Source organism: Sciurus carolinensis, chromosome 1 (assembly GCF_902686445.1).
Source record: "Sciurus carolinensis chromosome 1, mSciCar1.2, whole genome shotgun sequence".
Lineage (NCBI taxonomy): Eukaryota > Metazoa > Chordata > Mammalia > Rodentia > Sciuridae > Sciurus > Sciurus carolinensis.
Window position 1 is genome coordinate 198,421,531 of NC_062213.1, and position 19,797 is coordinate 198,441,327.

Here is a 19,797-nt window from a genome sequence, read left to right on the forward strand (position 1 = left end):
CCCAAGCTTCTGTCGCCCCCACCGCCGCCCCCGCCCCAGGTTGTGCTGAAAGAGCCGGGCACCCCTCTGGAACCCCAGGGCTAAGATCCTAGAACCTGGTCTACCCCTGCACTGTACAAATGGGGAGACAGGGCCCCGTGGGCCCCTGATCAGTCCAGTTCCACCCCTGCCGTCCCCCCATGTCCCTTGGGTGTTGTCCCAGCCTACTGAAGACTTTTGAGCTTCAGTCTGTGTGGCCAGGGGTACATCCACCCAGAATCCCTGCAGCCTCAGAGGCACAGAGCCCTACAGTGGCCCAGGGTCGGGCAGAGGCTGTGAACTTGCAGCCTGGGCTGGGTCCTGCTGCCCACGGCCTCTGGGACCTTCCAGGCCCACTGTCCTCATCTACAAAAAGGGGCATAAAGGCAGCGCACCTCCTCACGGCTGGTTGGGGCATAAGATGCATGGGCACCGATGGTCTCAGAGGGTGCCCGGCGGCGTTGCGTGGCCTCAAAGGCAGATAGACGGTCCTCTCTCCCCCAGACTCGGGCATGGCCCTTCAGCACAGGCCACTTCGTTGTCCCCTCCCTTCCCAGGGCCCCCAACCATCAAGAACCACACGCACACATAAGAATATATAATTTTATCTTATTTTAGTTAAAAAAAATAATCGTACCACCGAATGAAGAAGTAGCCTTTTTTTTAGGGGGAGGTGTGAGAAGGGAGAAAAAGAATAAAAAGCAAAAAGCCCAAAGGAAAAAAATCATCTTTATCCGTATAAACATCCGCTAAGGCAACGCGAGGGGCGGCTCGGGTGCCTCCAGCTCCTGCGGTTCTAAGGCCAAAAAATAAAACCTCTGCAAGTCTCGCGGGGCCGCGACCGCGGCGTCGTACCAAAATAAAGTTACCGAGTTGAAAAAGCAGTGACAGGTCAGGACACGCGGGGAGCTGCACAGCCGCGGCCCGGCGGCCTCCACGGGTTGGGACTGGGCGACGGTCACAGCTTCACGACACAGCAAGGGACACACACGGACACACACGGAGCGGGCGGCCAGGGGCGCGGCTGGTGGCCCGTCCGCTCCCAGTCTTCTGTCGCCTCCTGGGGACCGCCCGGCACCGGCCTTTCTCCCTCTGCCCGCCCTGCGCCCCCAGGTGGCTGGGCGGGGGTGCAGGGAGCCCCTCGGGGCCCTCCTGCCGTGACCCCAGGGCACGCCCGGCAGAGTGTGGGACCGTGAGGTAGATTGGCACACAGCGGCCCCCTCACCCTGCCCCGAGGGGTCCCATCTCCATGTCTGCACCGGGCGCCGAGGCCCGGGTTCCTTCACCAAAATAGAAGTCCTCCCCTTCCAGCAGAGGGGGCGGAGCCGGAGGAAAATCTGGGGGAGGGGCCCCCAGGCCCTGGTCCGCCCAGCGGTCCCTCCTGCTCCAGCCTAGGAAGGGCCGTCCAGGCCCGGGGCAGGTGGCCGGGGAGCAGGTGTGCGAGGAGAGCAGGCACAGGGGCAGGGAGGGATCTCGAGCCGGGAGCTGGGCCCGGAGCAGCTGGCAGGCAGCAGGGCAGCTAGGGGAGAGCCGCAGAGGGCTGGGCCAGGCAGAGGCAGCCGCAGGGACAGAGGGCGGGACTGGCAGTGGCCAGGGCACTCAGGAGACCCCTCGAGTGGCTCGATTTTAGTAGTGGTCCCAGGGGCAGAGGCCAGGACTGGCGCCCTCCCTGGCCCACCCGCCTGCCCCTGGCCGCCTGGCAGGGAGGGCGGCGGCCGCTACTTGAAGGTGGACTGCAGCTCTCGGAACGCCGCTCTCCGCTGCTTCATTTCCTCCGCCTGTTTCTTCCGCTCCTCCTGCTCCGCCTTGATCTCCTCCTCAAAGCGGCTGGACACGTTGATGGCCTGCACCTGCGGGGGGAGGCGTCAGCTGGGGGCTTCTCCCGCCACTCTGGGCTGCCTGCACCTCGCTGAGCCTTTCTCCAGCTAGAACTGGTGCCCACGAGGTCGCAGCCCGTGGGTTTCTTGGGAGGCCGGCGAGATAATGTCTAATCAGTGGCTGAGCAGAGTTGCTGATGTCATCCTTGATGTCCTGTCCTGGAAACCCGCTGCACCCCAACTCCACTGGTGAACCCCAAATGTGCAGAGGGAAGGGGGGAGGGCTTTGAAAGGAAGAGTCTTAGCTCAGCCCAGGGAGAGGAAGATGGAAGGGAAGACAGGGGGCCTGGGGCCCTGGTGGGACCAGGAGCCACTGACCAAACTTGTCCTCTCCAGAGAGCATGGCTGAAGGGGAGGGGCTGGGCATGCCGCTGGTCCCGGCCCCTCCTGCTTCCTCCAGGCTGGCTGGCAGGGCATCCCGGGGAGCCCCTGCTGGATTTCTGGCTGCTCTGCCACCTCCGGCCCCTCCTCTTTAAGGACCCTGAGGCCCCGCCCACCCTGTCTCCTCTGCAGCGGCAGCGGGACCGGGGGCTGTGCGGACCCCCAGCTAAGCTGGGCTCAGGGCCAGTCCTGGGCTCCTCACCTTGGCCTCGAAGAAGCTCTTGGCCCCCTTGACGCCCTCGGTGGAGACGTCGATCTCGGAGAGCCGCGCCAGCACGTGGAGCCCGCTTTCCTGCAGTTCCCCGGCCGCTGCCTTGCGGAAGATCAGGAGGAACTGCGGCAGGACAGGCACCAGGATCAGGTGGGGACACACCCAGGTCCCAGCCTCAGGCATCCCGCGCCTGGCTCCGCATCCGTCTCTGGGTCTTGTCACCCATGTGCAGGATGGAGGGCAGGTGACTTCCTGCGTTCCGGGACTCTGGTGACTGTGGCCCTGCTCTACCCACACCTAGCTCCCGCAACCCACCTTTCATCCCTGTCTCCCATGTTCCCCCAAAACAGTTCTATCCCACTTATGCAGCTGGAAAGGCACAGAAGCCTCAGAGATGGCAAAGACTTGCTTGGTGTCCCAGTGCCAGGAAGTGCCACACGGATTTGACCCTGTGTCCTGACTTCAAACTGTCCTTTGGGCTGCCCGCCACCTGACCCACGGGCAGCTCGTCCTCACCCAGTGGCCCTCGCCACCTCTCTCCCCTGCCTCCTTTAACCCACCAATTTTCAATTCTGTGAACGTCTCACATTATTTCAAAGTCATCGTAAGTGGTCTGTTGCACAGTGCGAATTTTCACAGGTGCATCTCATCTGGACAAGGGTACAAAACGAGTTAAGCTTCCTGCCAGCTCTCGGGGCCCCAGGACTCCTGCAGAGGCCACCAGCCCTGCATCTAACCCTGTGCCCCTGGGGTCTAGTACCATTCCTAGGTGGCTCTGAGCCTGTTTCCTCTGCCATCAAGCAGCCTTGCCCACAGCACCCGTCTCAGTGTGAGGAAGGAGACCCTTAGTGTCAAGTTCCGCGGCACTGTGGCCCTCTCGGGTCCTGTCTGGCTCCTCTGCTTTCCTGAGTTACAGCACTGAGCTACTGTCCTCTTGGCACCTCCTCCTCTATACTGCAGGAGACTTGGAGGACAGGGACTTTCTCTGTACCCTCAGGGCCTGGTCAAGTTTAGGTATACATAAGTCACTCGATATATGTTCAGCGCATGAAGGGCTGGATGTCCGTCCTCATCCAGGGCACCTCAGATCCCCCTGGTACCTGCCGTCAAGTGCCAGTCATTCAACAAGGCGGGTGGGGCTTGGGTCAGAGTGGCCCTGGGCACCAGCCCCCAGGGGTAGCTCTGAGGAAGGGCTGGGCCGCACTTACCTCCCGGAAGCTGAGTTTGCTGTCCAAGTCCTCGTCCACCTCCTTGATCATGTTTTTCAGGCCCAAGTGGGTCTGGGGGGCCCCAAGTTTCTCCATCATGAGCTTTAGTTCCATCAGGTCGATGAAGCCGTCCCGCCCGGCATCATACCTGTGGGTGCAGAGAGCGAGGCCTGAGGACAACTTGGCACCCCTTACACCTGGCTGGCGAGTGGTGGCAAGCCTGAGTAGGGATCCTGGGGTCCAGAGGGCACCTTCCTCTATCATGTCATCCTTTATGACTGGAAGGGATCTCAGCCCAGACGGGTCCTGACCTGTGGCTCAGCTTCCGCTTGGTTACCTGTGGTGATGGGCCGCTCACCACAGGGCCTGGCAGCCTCCTGAATGTTGAACGATGCTTTTTTTTTTCCCCTTTTGGGTACCAGGGATTGATCCCAGGGGCACTGAACTACAGAGCCACATCCCCAGCCCATTTTATTTCACCTTTAAATTTAGAGGCAGGGCCTTGCTAAGTTGCTGAGGCTGGCTTTGAACTTTCCGTCCTCCTGCCTCAGCCTCCCGAGCCTCTGCGGTTGCAGGTGTGGCCACGCGCGGGCTAACCATGCTCTTTCTGACGAGCCTGGGTGTGAGGAGGCTGGAACCAGCTGTACTGAATGTGATGTGAACAACCGGGGAAGAGCTCACCTACCGCAGGGGCCAGCACCTCGGGACTTGAGGGGCGGTGCTGGGCCTCCCTCTCCCCTATTCCCTGGCTCCACTCTAGGTGGCGGGGTCTGGGGGGCAGGGGCAGGGAGTCCCGACCTCAGACTGTGGGCAGGTGGGGAGGACACTTCCTTGCTGAGAGGGCTGTTCTGGGCACTGTGGGGTGTTTACAGTTGCGTCCCTCCAAACGTGTCTCCAAGACACTGCCCAGCATCCCCTGGGGGCAGAAACCACTGCAGGTTAAGAAGTACAGGTTACAGGAAGTGGCTGGGGCTCAAGCCCAGGGCCTGGCTCCTAGGAAGTGCGCTACCGCTGAGCCCCACGCCGGCCCTCCAGCCCCTTTCCACAGAACGACTGGCTCTTCCCACTCAGTGCTTCCTGGACTGCAGATTCGACTTCCTGTCCCCCAGCTTTGCCAGGTCCTGGGAGCAGGTAGAAATATAACAGGTGCTCAAACATGCTGCATGCGTGGCGCTCGGATGAATGAGAAGGCAGGTCTCTGCCCGTCCAGCGCAGCATCCGGGACGGGGCAGGACTAGCTTCCGAGGCGGAGGTGCAGGCCTGGGGTGTGCTCAGGGAGGAGCTGGCCAAGAGCCTGCGAGGAGTGGCGGGGCTGGCACAGTGGCCTCTGCCCACGCCTTTCCTTTCTTTTTTCTGCCACCAACTGCCTGGCAGTGCCAGGGACAGGTGGCAGGCAGGGTCCCAATGTCCATCTCCACAAGTCTCCTTGTAGTATGAGTCAGAAGGCCTCCAGGCCTGTCCCGCTGGGAGGTACTGCTAGAGTCTGGAGCACCAGGCCTGGGGGACGGAGGCTTGTTAGAAAGGTCCAGCCAGGTCGTGCCTGTGTCCTGGGACGGCCGGGGAGAGAGGTCTCGGGAGGGGCCAATGAGTTTTTCTACACCTAACAAAACCTGTATTGTCCCCAAGCCTCCAACTGGCTGGCGAACAGTGCTGGTAAGAGCAGTGTGACACAGAGGAGCTGAGTACCAGACTATGTCCTGGGGACCTGGAGATCCTGCAAGAACGCACGTTCCATTCTGGTGCTGCTGTGGGCTCTCAGCTCCCTTTGTCTTTCTCTCGTTATACATATCCTTTGGATATCTAATAGCAGCCACTTACTGGACTCTGTCTTTGTGCCAAGAACTTTACCTATTTATTTTACTTTATTTTGGTAATAATCTCATTTTATAATGGAGGTTCAGAGAGGGTAAGTCACCCACCCAAGGTCACACAGCAGTGAAGGTGGAGCTGGACTGTCAGGCTCAAACCTGCATTTCTGCTCTGTGCCCAGTCCCTTCTATGTGTCCCAGGGTTGCCTGCAGAGCACAGACTGTCTGCTTGGAGTGTGGAGGGGAGCATTTGTGCGAGGGGTATAAATAGTTCACAAGTGAGTCAGTGGCTGGAAGTAATGCAGTAGGGGGAAGATGGCGCCCTGGAAGGAATGCAGGGCCTTCCTCCCTCCCGAGGCGGTCAGGCCAGAGAGCCCTGTGGGCAGTGGCTGTTGCTGGGCGGAAGCAGGTGTGGTTTGGGGGTGAGGGTCAGGCAGCTCCCACGGCCCAGCCTCCGCCTCAAGCAGGAGAGGCCGTGTCGGGGGACTGAGGTCCCTCTTTGCTGCTCTCCAGCGTGCATGCGGGTGGCAGAGGGCCAGCCCTAGCAGAAGGGCCTGCCGGGGCAGCTGGTCCCTCCTGTGGCAAGTCGCTAGGACTCCTCAGTGGTCCTCAAGAATGCAGGCCTGCTTTCTGACCGTGGGCGCCCACGCCCAGGCTCTGCAGCCAGACTCCCCGGGCTCCTCTATGCATGATCCGATTGTTCAGGGCCGAGGGTCCCCAGAGGGCACCTGGCCATATCCGGAGCCGTTCTGGGTTCTCTTGACTGGGGAGGGGGTGCTATGGCATCTGGGGGGCCAAGGCCCGGATGCTGAACACCCCCCAGAGCACAGGGCGTACGGGACGATCTGGCCTCGCATGTCAGCAGCGTTGAGGACGCTGACAGGTGGGTGGCTCTCGCTCACTGAGGACTGACTGGACCCACACAGGCCAGGCTCAGTAAAGACCCGGCTGGTGGACGGCCGTTCCCCCCACTCCCGGGGGACTGAGCCACTAAGCCCCCACGTGGCCACCTCTGTGCTCAGCTCCTCTGGAGGTCAGGGCATGCAGGGGTCCCACGTCCTTCTCTCTGAGTCCCGGCCGTATTTATGACTCAAGCGTATGAGTTTCTTCCAAAGCCAGGGGCAGCCTGGTCTCCGAGGAAGTGCAGACAGAGCGTCCAAAGCCGGAAGGAGACCTGGGTTCTGGACTGTGGCTGGACCCACACTGTGAGCCGCTGCCTGCATCAATCAAGAGTCAATCGATTACCAGGGCTGGGCTCTGTCCCGGGCAGGCTCCGACCCCCAAGGGGACGATGCAGGAGTGGCAGCCATGCCAACCAATCGATCACCAAGGCGAGGTGACAAGAGGGCTGAGCCAGAAGAGGTGCTGTCTAGCGGGGCTTTTCCAGGAGACTCCTGTGAACAGACGTGGCCCGCGTGCCTTGGCCCTGACCTGCCTCAGCCGGGGACTAGCCAGGTCTTCAGGGTCAACCTTCAGGGTTAACAGAGACTGACCTGGATTCAGACCCCAGTTCTGCCACCTGCTGGCTGGGGGACCCTGGTGAAGTCACCTAACCCCGCAAACTTGTTTTCCCATCTGGGTCATCTTCCTGGAATGAGGATTCAGGGAGGTTCCAGGGACTCGTACCGCAGAGCCGGGCCGTGACGAGCACCCACTATCTCGCAGTAACTGAAACAGCCAGTCACCACCACTGTGACCGTCTACCCTCAGGGTCATTGAAGAGCGACGCAGTCATGGATATAAAATGGCCAGCACACAGTAGGTGCTCAGCACTTGCTCATTCCATCGTGACGGTGGCTGTTGCACGGGGAACCTTCCGTGTGCACCCTTTCCTTCTCCCTGCCTCCCTTTCGGGCCCCCGAGGTCCCCACTCCCGAGTTTGCAGGGCAGGGAGGCTGGGCTCTGCCCGGCTGGGAGGGCCATGCCATGGGGTGGGACCGACGGCCAGGCCCCTGGCTGGAGCTCAGCATTTTCTGCAGTACCAGAGGGAGGCTGCCGGCCTGGCACTGTGCCCACATTCCTGCCTGCCTCCCCCTGAATAGCTCTCACCAGGGAGGGCTCTGCAGCTGCTGTCCTGGATGCTGGTGACAAAATCTCCTCCCATCCCCCCTGAAAGGGACACGGCCACCACCCAGGCAGACCCTGCCTTTGGGCTGAGCATGGTCACACCCTGCCAGCTGCTTCCCTCCCCCAACCCAGTTTTGATCCCCAGGAGTCCCAGGGGCCGCGGTGACTGTCTCCAGTGGCTGGCTCCGGTGGCGTGATATCAGTGCCCAGGCCACACCCAGGCCCGTCCCCGTCAGAACATTATCTGTACTGGCTGCTCTGCTGAGCGCCTTCTCTGCGCCTGGCATTATGCTCAGGCTGTTCCTTACAAGAACTCCACGGAGCGGGTGCAAACAGCCCTATTTGACAGGCGGGGAGACTGAGGCTCAGAGACGAAGAGAAACGGCCAAGGCCAGGGTCCAGCTGGGATCCAGCCAGGTCTCATGGGAAACACGCCACCTCTGCACCTGCCTCAGAGTGACCCAGGGTGGAGGGGGCACTGATCTAGCGCAGAGTGAGGGGCACCTTCCCAATGCAGGTTTCCTGCCTGCTGCCTCCAGTACCTCTGGGGACAGGAAGCTCACTGCTTTGCTCCGGTGGCCACTCCTGGCTTTGGAACTACTTTTTGGAACTGCCTGCAGCTGTGCTGTGCAGAAATGAAGTGGTCACCACAGCCACTGCCCAGGCAGGGGGCAGGAGCACAGTTCTGTCCTTCCTGACCCCCTGCCAGGCCTTTGCTGATGGCCCCCTTCATGCGGAGTCCCAGGAGGGACAGACCAGTGGAGAGAGAGTTGTTTTACAGACTCAGGTCCCCCCAGGGCTACCTGGCTTTGAATTCAGCAATTATTACTGTTAGTATCTTCCATTAGGATTATTATTGAGGAGTAAATAAAACAGCTGGCACCGAGTAGGTGCTTCAAACCTACTAATTCCATTGGAGTAATAGTCTTCCCCCTTCTCTAGGGAGGCCCTGGGCCTCCAAGCTGTTCCTGAGAAATGGGAAGTCAGGTTCCTTGGGGGACAAAGTTCTAGAAAAGTCTGACCTTGCTGGCTGCTGTGGCCAGCTTGGCCCCGCCCAAGCACAGGGACACACAGGCGGGCACCTGGTGCCGGGAGCGACTAGTTCTGCACACTGCCCCCGCTCCCCGTCCTACTTGGGGAAAGGCCAGTCGGGGCCACTTCCTCTAGTCCTATCTGCAGAATCTAACCTTGATCTGTTGTCCTGCCTCAGCCAAGAGGGGAGCGGGCGAGAAAGGGAGGGAGCCAGTGTGGTGCATTTTGGTGAGTCTGAGGATCCAGCGGGAGCCTCTAGGCTGACAGCAATTTGTAGGGGCTGCCAAGCTTCCAGGACGAGGATATCTTTACCCAGAGGTTCTTTACCACTGAGCCGCATCCCTGGCTCTTTTTATTTTTTAATTTGAGACAGGGTCTCACTAAGTTGCTGAGGCTGGCCTTCAACTTGAGATCCTCCTGCCTTAGCCTCCCGAGCTGCTGGAGCATCTGAAGCTCGTTTCCCACTTCCTGCCCGCTCGTTGTCGGGCTGGGGATGCAGCTGGAGGCCAGAGCGCTTGCTGGGTTCCATCCCCAGCACCGCAAAAAGGAAACAATGTCATGGCAGCATTTACTGAATGCCTGATAAACCTAGTCTCTATTATTTAGCTTACTCTCGACTCCATCCACCTTGTCCTCCCTGAGCAGCTGGGACAGATGACGTAGTCTGCGGAAGGTCACCCTCAGGTCTGCCTGAGGCGGGTGGAGAGGCTGTGTTCCAGCGAGCACACCCGGGAGTCGGGTAAAATGCAGATTCTGGTCTGGCAGGTCTCACCGGCTCCGGGCTGCTGCTGCCGCTGTGGGTCCACAGACCCACAGAGTAAGGGGCCCGGGGGCCTGGAGTTGGCCAGACCCGGTTCGAATCCCGCCTCTGCCTCTTATCATCTGTGTGACGGGACAAGCCACAGAACCCTCTGAGACCAGTCTCCTTATCTGTGAAGCGGGTGATGGAGACCTCGGAGGACTCAGCAGGCCAGATGCCCGCTCCGGAGTGGAGCGGGGCCACATGGCCCTCTGGGTGGGGTGAGCAGCAGGCGCTGGGGAGGGCCCTCCAGGCTCAGGAGGCCAGGCCCGGCTCCTGCTAGTCACACCTCCCTGGCCTGAGCCCTGCTGGGCTTTCCTCGAAAAGCAGAAGTCTGCCTGCCCCGGGAAGGCTGCGGGCAGCCGGGGCAGCTGAGCTGCCAGAGGGCGGGGGCTGTCCTTACGAGGGTGAGGGCGGCAGGAAGGGCCTCCCACCAGCCCCGGCGGGAGGGCCTGGGTCCCTGAGCCTGCTGTGACCCCAGATGGCAAACAGGAGAGTGGAGAAGAGGCAGAAGAGACAAGGCAGCAGGAAGGTGCCCATCAAGGGGAGCCAGAAGTCCCCTGTGGAGGAGGGGGAGGTGCACGGAGGTGCCCAGGCCCCAGGAGGCCCTCCTCACCCCAGCGTACACACAGGGCTCCTGCAGGGACAGCGGGTTCTGATCTGGCCAGCACCACTCTTACAGCCCTGAACAAGGGGCTCAACCTCCTTGAGCCTGCATCTCCTCATCTGTCGTGGATGGGAAATGGCCGCGTTCACCTCACGGAGATTTCCGAGGCCCTAAGGACCAACTCCTCTGCAGCAGGTGTACCTGGCGGCCCATCCAACACAGCGCGGGAGGCAGGGCTGGCTGCAGGGAGCACATGCCAGGGCACTCTGCTTATGGTGGAAATTCAGCCACTTCCATTGGTACCCCTGCTGGCCCCCCTCGACCCCAAAGGACCCCTGCACCTCACGGTTCTCTATAAGATGCGAAGCCTCTTGAAGGCAGGTGCTGATTCCTCACTTGAGTCTCTGGAACGTGCACCCAGAAGAAACTTGGTCATTATCTGTGGGTAAACGACCACAGCAGACCAAAGCGTCCCCGTCACGTAAACAGCCCACCCGAGTCCTTGCTTTACCAGCTAATTCCTGCAGCCCCAGGGCCACCCAGGTGCAAAGAAGCCGAGTGCCCTGCCCAGGGAGACCCAGTAGGGCCGGGGCGGGGGCAGGTGGGCACCGAGGCTCAGCTCTGTGTCCCTCCAGCACTGCTGTCTGCTCCTCTATCTCCTGCCACCTGCCTGCCATGTAATTAAGTGATAATGAATTCATCCCTCCATTTTTGTTATTTATCAAAGCCACATGTAGCTGTCAATCAAAGTGTCTGTTCAGCAGGAAGAAAGGTGGACTCTGACGCCAGGTCCCTGCCACTCACGCCCAAAGCAAAGGGTTGTTGTCAGCTGGGTAGCTCCCTTGAGGGTAAGTGGAGGCAGCCAGGGGTGGCGTGGGCTACTGATGTCAGGTCTGATGGCCACGACCAGGCCCCACCCAGGGCTGGGGCAAGGGGTGCTGACTTGGGGACGATGGTGACAATAGCTCAGAAGTGCCTGGGCCAGTGTGGGAACTATTTCGCCCCTGCCCCAGGGAGAGGAACAGAGGCTCAGAAAGGTTTAAGTGACTGGCTCCAGGGTCCACACCTGGGCTTTGAACCCAGGGCGACAGATTCCAAAGGCCCTGCTCCTAACCACTGCAGGGGAGGGCAGGGTGGCCTCAGGGTGAAGGGAAGAGCTGGCCAGAAGAAAGGGAAGCCTGTATCTCTGACGTAAGGGGTCATGGGATGAGGAAGCTGAGGGACAGGGCCGGCGCGGCTGGGTGAGACCGGGAACTAGGGCTTCTTCCTCAGGCTCCACGGTGGGTCCAGAATGACACAGTTGCCTACCAATCTGGCAGGTCTCAGCCTACAGACCCCTCCAGAGCCCCACTGAGGCTGTGGCCAGCCCAGAGGTGGGCATCCCTGAGGGTCTCTGGGGCTGTCCCACATGCCCATCCCACATGCCCTCCCCACCGGAAGGTTCTAGAAACAGCCCTGATGGATGGGTAGAAAGAGGAAGGGAGAAGGGAGGGGGTTGGAGGCTACGGATGCAGCCTGTGGCCACAGGAGAGTCCAGGCTCCGGGACGTAGGCCTCTGTGCCCAGCACCACGCTAGAACTCTAGTGTGTCTCTCCAGCCCCAGTCTGAGGAGAGGGCCCAGTCTTCCCACCGTGCAGACAAGGACGCTCGGGTCAGCCGCTGGAAACCTCCGGGTGACCCTGAGCAAGTCATTACCCCTTTCTGGGTTGCAGTTTCCTCATCTGTAAGAATGAGCAGCGGGGCTGGAGTCAGGCCTCAGGTCTCTCCCAGGAGGGGCCTGTGTGGCCGTGTGGAGATCAGCCTGTCTGACTTCCCTCTGAGCCCTCCCTTCTCCCTCCATCGCCATCCTCAGGACGCATCTGCTGAATCCACACGGAATGGACGAACCAGAAACCTCCGGGAGTCAATTCTGACATTCAGAAGCTCCCAGGACCCCTCAGAAATAAGGTCAGGGCTGAAGGAGGCTGGGAATCAACAGATACAGCCTGCCCTTTGAAGAGATGGGTAGACTGAGGCAAGCAGATAGGACACAAGCCTGGCTTCCTCGCTCCTGGTCACCAGGGAAAGGCCAGCCCCAGGTCTCCATCTGCCAGCCCCTGTCCTGCACTGGGCTCTGGGGGTGGCTTCCCAGGAGGGCAGACTCCCTCCTCCCTCCCTCTCCTCTCAGCACAGCCCTCCGTGCGATGCCCTGGCTGTGGTCCCTGGGTCCTGCTGGGACCCAGGAGGCCACAGTCCCACTTGGACAGTGGAAGCAGAACAGGGGTTTTGTCCTCCGCGAGAGCCTGTCTGCTGGCTGTTCACAGCCGGGACTCGGCTGGGTTGGGTTCGGCTGGCACAGTGAAGCCTTGTTTCCTTGAATACAAAATCTGCAGCTTTCCATCTTTGCCAGGGCCCCTGGCGGGTGCCACTTCCTTCCCTCGAGGTCTGGCTTCCTGGCCCCCCTCGTCCCTCCTTGCAAAGGGGGCTGGTGCCAGGAAATGGCTTGGAAGGGTCCAGCCCCCCTACTCTCCATCGGGGCACCCCTCATCAGACTGGTCCCCGAGCACCCTGTGAGCAAGGCAGCAAGGGTGATTTGCGAACACACCAAGACTTGCCCCGCTGCACCCTTGGAACAAACTACTGCCTCCCAAGCCCTGCTCCCTGAGGGGTCTGCGTTCTCCCCAAACAGTTCCATCTCTTTTGGGGACAGGAATGCTGTGGAAGCCCAAGAGGAGGCTTCTGAAGGAAAGGAGAAGCCGGGGCCGGCAGTGGGTACCAAGTGGGAAATCATCTGTGTGCACGGAAGTGGGTGCTGGGGTACGTTCTCTGATGTGGCCGCAGAGGTCTCTAGCAGGAAACTGAGGAGGGAAGCACTCGGGTTTTGGAGTCACAGACCTGGGTTCAAATCTTGCCCTGCCCCATCTTTCTACCTGTAGGGTTTTAAGCAAGTTATTTAACTTATCTGATAAAGAAGGAGCACAGACTCCCCGCCGGCGCAAGGGTGACGAAACAGTCCCATGTCAGGGGGCTGCTGGAGGGTCCCAGCTCACCCCTGCCTCAGGACCACTAGGAGCCTCCGGACTTCCCCAAGGCAAGCCCCCAAGGGAGTCAGCCACACAGCCACCTGGGGGCTGGAGAAGTTCTCCAGCCGCTCTTCCTGAAATGTGGGGAAACCTGGCCAGTCTGGCTGGGGGAAAACTTCAAAACTCCAAGGAAGGCCGGCAGCCAGGGGTGGGCTCCGAGGCCCTGGGCTTCCACGCAGAGGTCTGGGGGTGGGGTCGAGGACTTGACCCCTGGAAAAGTGTGGGGTTTCCAGCTACCAAGACTGGGAACCAAAACGCTCTTCCCCTGATTGGGGCCAAATGCAGAAGCCGCGGGTGCAGCAGAGAAGTGGGAAAAGCTTTTCTCAAGCTGTGGGCTTGCGACACGGCTCTTCCTGCTTGGTGTCTGGGCTGTGAGCTGCTGTGGCTGCGGCTGACACCCCTCTGCCTGCCCAGCCCAGGTGGCACCAGCCTGGTTACACCTCTCCCTTGGCCTTGGCCTGCCTGTGCCGGGTGGCTAGACCTCTCGTCCCCTGCCCAAGACTCAGACTCCTGATGGTTCCACTCACTTCTGATCCACTCCAATCTAGTAGCTGTGGGCTGTTCCCTGTCCAGGAGCTGGGGCCAGGGGACCGGCAACAGAAGTGGGGAAGGCTAGAAGGCAGGGCACTGGGCACCTTCACCACTCCCTGTGGGGAGAGGGACTGAGACCTGGAGGTGGACGCAGGGACAGACCCGAAGAGGAACTGGGGTGCTTCTCTCTAGTCTCCCTAGAGGCATTAAGTTTCCTTCTGTGGGGGCGAATGGCCCAGGCCACAGGCCCTGGGAGTGCCCACCCAACCTGGTGCAGTGCAGCGTGTGGGATCATGGAATAAAGGGCAGGGGCACACCAGAGAGGAAGGGCCCCTTGCTGAATGGGATGGGTGTGGGGCACGGGGACTGCATGTGGGGAGGGGCGATGGCGTGGGGGGCCTTGTCACAGAAAGCAGCTGCTGGGTGCAGAGGGTGAGGAGGCCAGGGCTGGATGGATGGGAGTGTGTGGAAGGAGGACTCGCCCAGAGGGGATGTCCAGGGGCAGTTCACATGCCAGCAGAGTTGGGGACAGGGAATACGGGTCCCTCCCCAGGAAGACCACTTGACCACCAAAGATTTGGGACCTGGCTAACACATGGAGAGTGGGGCAGGGGTGGAAGGGCTGAGGAGTCTTTGCTCACAGTTTTCTAGAAAGATGCTGAATAACCAGAGGGGAGGGGGCATCCCTTCCAGAACCCAGGTTGAGGCAGATCTGAATACGCAAGGCAAACGACAGGACCCCAACAAAAGGGAGGTGCCTGGCGTAGGTGCGGGACCGGTCTTCCTGGAGAGGCACGGTACGCATCTCTGACCAGCCTCTACGGGGTGGGGGTGGGGACCGCGAGTAGCTGGGATGTGGGGGGAGAAGGGAGGTCGCCAGGTCCTCCATCTCAGTGGGCGCAGCTGTGGGTGGCGGGGGAAGCGTCGGTAACAGGGCGAAGGTTCCTGAGCCCCAGACCCGGGGTCCCGGGCCCATGTGTGGTGGCGGGAGCGGGGATCGTGATCATCTGGGGGGCCTTGGGGCGCTCGGGGAGGCATCACTAGGAGGAGGGGTCACGCGCCAGGGGCCCGGGGGTCCCCAGCCCCGCTTGCGTGGTGGGTGGCGGGTCTGGGAGCCTCGTGAGTGTCTGGAAGGGCTGGAGTCCCCAAGCCCGGCGTGCCGGGCCGGGCGCGCTCGGCGGGCGGCGCGGGCTGGGTCGGGTCCGGCCGAGGCCGGGCGCGGGGGCCGGGGCACTCACTGCTTGAACATCTTCTCCATGTCCTTGATCTGCTTCCTGGAGAACTCCTTGAACTCGGTGTAGGGGTTGAAGACGCGGCGGCTGGGCGACTGGGGCTCGCCGATGCCCTGGTTCAGGTCCGCGCGCCGCAGCAGCTTGGCGCTCAGCTCGCCGTCCGCGCTGCCCAGCGCCTCGGCCGCCTCGTCGGGCGCCCCCGCTGCCGCCCCGTTCAGGCCGGGCTGCTCCGCGGCCTCGCCGCCGCCCTCGCCGCCGCCCTCGCCCTCCATCTGCAGTCGCCGGCTCAGCTTGGTGGCCAGCTCGTCCGTGGCCATGGTGGCCCGCGCGGCGCTCGCCTCCGCCCGGCCGCGCTCTTCCTCTTCCTGACACTCCCCGGCGCCAGGCGCCGCCTCCGAAGGTGGGACTTCGGGGACCGCCCGCGCCCCACCCTCTGCCCCGCCTCCCGCCCCGGGCCCGCCGGCTCCCGCCCCGCGCGGGGTTCCTCAGGCGCCGGGGGTCAAGTGGTCCAGGCTTCCGAGCCCGCTATCACCTCCCGGGGCGAGGCTGGGGTGCCTCGTGCAAAAACCCATCCTCGCTCTGCTCCCCAGTGCGGCATGTGAGCCGGAGGGGCACCGCAGCGGGCAGGAGGAGAGGTTACTCGCCCGCAGTCTGGGCGTGAGTCCGGGGTGCGGGGCGCCGCCCGCAGCCTCTTCTCTGGAATCCCCTTGCCGTTAAGTCCGGTGTCTGTGACATCCTGTCGGTTGCCATGGAGACGACTCGATGTGCAACGCTGGCGTTCTCAGGGAGGGTTGCAGGGGTCTGAAGGAGCCCAGCTTAGATGTGGCTGGAGCAGCTGGCCTCTTTCCGGAGAGGAGGGACAGGCAGGAGATGGTCCTCCAAGACAGGGGGAGAGGGAAAGGGCAAGGGGCTGATCACCATCACATGGATGGCTTGGCACAACAGCTGCTGGGCCAGGCTGTCACCTGTGACTCTACTTTGGGTGGACTGACAAGGAGCTCGAGATGTCACTGTTTTGATGGGGACCCCAGAGGAGAGACATCTTTCTTAAAGACCCATGGGAGGGGGTCTGGGGCTCACAGAGTATCTCCATAGTCCCATCTGTCACCTTAAAACTGCAAAACTAGGGGAACTCCAGCCTCAGAACCACAATCACAGTCCCACTGGTTATAATACAGATTCCCAGGCTCCAACCCAGAAAAACAATGCCCATCTCTGTGGTGGAACCCAGGAATCTGCATTTTAACCAGCACCCAGGGGAGTTCTGCTCCCTGAAGTTTGAGAATCTCTGATCTAGCTGGAGGAATGTACTCTGTGGGTATTCTCTAGAATGTGCTGGCGATTCCTAGGTGCACCCACCAGTGAAGGTGCAGAGAAAAGATGGTTGCAGGGCCTCAGCAATGCTCTGGATGCAGAGAGCAGCTGAGAAGGTGAAGAGAGGGCTCCGGAGAGATTTGCACAGAAAGACATTCAATTGGCATTTGTTGATTTCAGAGAATTACTGAATTAAAAGATATTTTAAAGGATGAAATTGAGAAAAATACTTCCAGAGTTCAGAAAATGTAAAATTTTCATTCACTTGTCTGTGAGATTGTTTCTGAGTCCAGTAAGAATGCTCAGCCTAAATCGTTTTATTTTCTTAAAGCTCAGAATTAAGTTTCTGCTCTTTTTGGGCAGTTTGATCCAGCTACTTGCAAAAGGCAGGTCTCCCTAGCTCCCTTTTCAGTCTCGGGGAACTCAACAGAAGAAAAATAGTTTATTTAATGAATACAAAGGACCAGGGGCAGGGTACAGATTGACATGTTTACAGTTAGGTCTGTAGATGTTTAGGTTTGCTAAATTCTTGGTCTTCCTCCGAAAGCGGCTAATTACTTTCAAAACTCTGGCAAGCCTCCACTTGCCCCATCTCATGATTTCTAATGATTCTGCATGAAACAGGACTGTTTTATTACCGAATGCTTTGCATCTGTTTGACACAGAAACAAACTTAAAAGAGTGCAGAGATTACGTGAAGGGATTGCTTTCTTGAAAATCAACTTATATAGAGGCAATCAACCTGGGGTTTTGGTTGGAGTTGTTTGTACTGGCTGTGTCTGTTAAGCTTTGTAGTCAATTTTCCATTTGACTTGTGTGGACACAGTCCTAGGAAGGGAGGGCAGGCGCCATGACACACAGGTAGAGGAAATTCCTCTTCATTTCCTGCTGTATCTTAAACGAGGAGCTGAGCACCAGAGTTCAGGAAGTGCTGCCTGGATGGGCCAGTCCTTTTAACACCTCTCAGTTGCCATGCTTTTGCTCACAGCTGTCAGGGTTTGCAGAGCACGAGGCTCCAGCTGCCTGCTGCTTTGGCCATCTCAGGGGCCTTGGGCTCGGGCCCTGCCGGTGGAGCTGGCTGTGGCTGATCTGACCCAAAGCCAGAGACGCATGTCGAGGTAGGGCAGCGTTTCATCTGAACTTTTCCCTTCTGAGGTCATCATCAGACTTCAGGAAAAGGACCTCCCTCTACCCCTCTCACCCCCCGAAACCAAAGAAGTAGTAAAGGAGAGGAAAGCACAGCAAAGTGCTGATCTCTGTTTGGAGACAGAACCTGCAGGAAACATGACTTGCCTCTGTATTAGGGGAAGTCATTTGGAGTGACCTGAGTGTGGTGTCCCAAGCACGGGTTCTGGCAGAGAGAGTGATCTGCACTGGTGACACATTACAGCGTTTGGTCACGCGGAAAGAATGATCTTGAGGAAAAATCACACCCCCGGCAGAGGACTTTCGCAGAGGCAGGGGTGAGAGAGAGCCAATTCCGAAGCATTCCAGTGGCAGGGAAGGAGGCCCAGTTAGTCATCGCTGACTTGATTTCTTTTCCTCCTCCCACGTCCACTTGTGTAACTGTCTTTTGGGGAGGGGTGAAGGAATAGAAGAAAAACAACAGCATTTTGAAGAGGGGGGAGAAGCAGGAAGGGGATCCAAGGGTCGGGAAGAGCCCCTGGGTCACGGGGAGGTGGCATGAACACTGGGGTGCGTTTGGAGCCTGGCAGCCCTGGGTGGTCCCTCCAGCCAGATGCTGGGGAAGCAAGATGGGACTGGGGAGGTCGTTAGAGTAAAGCCGGCTCATAAAAGGCAGCACTAGCTTCCTGCTTGACAAATACCAGGGTGCTAATGAATCATTACACTCTGCGCTCATCAGGAAACCCTCTATGGATTGAGCGAGATGCTCAGAAGTCTAGGTTCGGGGACAACACAAATAGTCCCTTGGAGCAGTTGGGGTAAGGGCAGGGAAGGGGTCCCAGGCTGGTTGGCCTCAGAGGCTTTCTTATCTCTTGAAAATCTGGAAGCCAGACAAAGGGTGCAATGGGGAACAGCTGGTATCAGGGGCACGATGCCACCTGAGTGGTGCAGGAAGAAAAGGGCATGAGGGTCAACAGCTGCAGGTGGAAGCCTTATCTACAGAGCTGTCTTTTGGGGTGATCTTGGATACTATGAATGTATTTGAGAACCTCGATGGTCTTTCAGATTAGTTCCATCCAGCCAAGAGACGGGCCGCTCAGTGTCTGACACCGGGGTGGGCTGGAGAGCACACGTGTGTGCAGGGGCCGGGGGATACCTTGACATCCGGTGGTGCTGCTTCTGCAATATCCCCCTGCACCCCTTCCTAAGATGGTACTAATCTGGGTGGCTGATGGTGATTTTTCCACCAGCAGCAGCTACTCTGCTATATCCAGGCAATCAAGACTTATTGTGTTGGGCACTGGGCGCTGGTCCTGGAATGTTCCTGGTTGTAGGAGTGTGAGATTTATTGGACCCCATGCTGAGTGACTGAGAGGGGATCTAACTCTTCCAGGGAAGCCCCCTGTGGTTGGAGTTCAGCATTTATTATCCATAACGAAGTGCTAATGTCCGATGCCCCTCTACCAGCGACGTCCTGGTTCCACTCCCAATCCTTAGAACCGGAGAAACGTTTGTCCAGTGAGTGTTTGAGGGCCCGAGCTGCCTCAGGGCTGGGGACAGATCTGGCGTTTTCTTCAGTTTCTTCTCCAGAGCATCGGGTGGCCCATTTTTAGGTCTCAAGGTCATTGTCAAGAAAGAGAAGCTGCTCAAGTGACACCTTTGTGCACCCACATGACTCAACACAGAAGTTAACAGGAGCCTCTCAAATATCTGTCCTGTGTGTCCTCTGAGGAAGTGACAGTGGCATCAGATAGGGGTTGGGGCCGTGTGACCTGCTGGTCCTTGGGTATCACTGTGGCCCAGCGGTCATTTAAGCAGCTCTGCTCAGTAGACAGGACAGAGGAGTAGATGGAAGGTCCTGGTAAACACTGCACGCAGCTGCCATAGGGGCACCTGATAGCTGGGGACACTGAAAGGGACACTGTGAGACTAACCACAGTGGGTCAGTGCAGAGTCAGGTGAGAGCGCTAGCCTGGTGCCTCGGCCAGGCACCTGAGCTAAGGTATCAACTAAAGGGAGCAGGTGACTCCCAGAGGAGGACCAGAAGGCCAGGGTTCCTGGGCCCTGGGATGCGTGCAAAGGCGGCACCCCTTGGGCCTGGGCCAGCGGAGGCAGGTCTTCCAGGCTGCGGGCTGAGTTCTGACAGCGAGGGGCAGTGTGGTGGGATGGTTAGGAGCTGGCTGTGCCAATCCCAGCCCTCAAGTTACTTTGCCTTTCTGGCCTCAGTTGCATCGTCTGTAAAATGGAAGTCCTCTCTCCCCCTGGAGTACTTGGGAGAATTAGATAACAAGGCTCATGAAGGGTTTAGAGCCGCTCACGCCACATGGTAAAACTTAAAAGGCTCTCCATGGTGAGGACCACGATCATTTGACTTCCTGCCTACAGGTGTGCAGGTATTAATCATCTAGTCAGTTTAACACAAGGGTTGGCAAATTGGCTCGCTGCCCATTTTTATGAATAAAGTTTTATTGGAACACAGTCATGCTTATTCATTTACCTCTCATCCTCAACAGCACAGCAGAGTA

General features: G+C 59.3%; 1 protein-coding gene across 1 annotated transcript; it reads right to left on the minus strand.

Annotated features, from left to right (window-relative positions):
- Positions 1-615: 615 nt before the first annotated feature.
- Positions 616-15,219, minus strand: Efhd2 (EF-hand domain family member D2). The gene is made up of 4 exons (XM_047524318.1): positions 14,840-15,219; positions 3,696-3,843; positions 2,479-2,610; positions 616-1,868 (listed from the first exon to the last, which is right to left on the minus strand). The coding sequence occupies exons 1-4, from the start codon at positions 15,148-15,150 to the stop codon at positions 1,737-1,739; spliced, it is 723 nt and encodes a 240-aa protein (XP_047380274.1). The 5' UTR covers positions 15,151-15,219; the 3' UTR covers positions 616-1,736.
- Between the last annotated feature and the right edge of the window lie 4,578 nt (positions 15,220-19,797).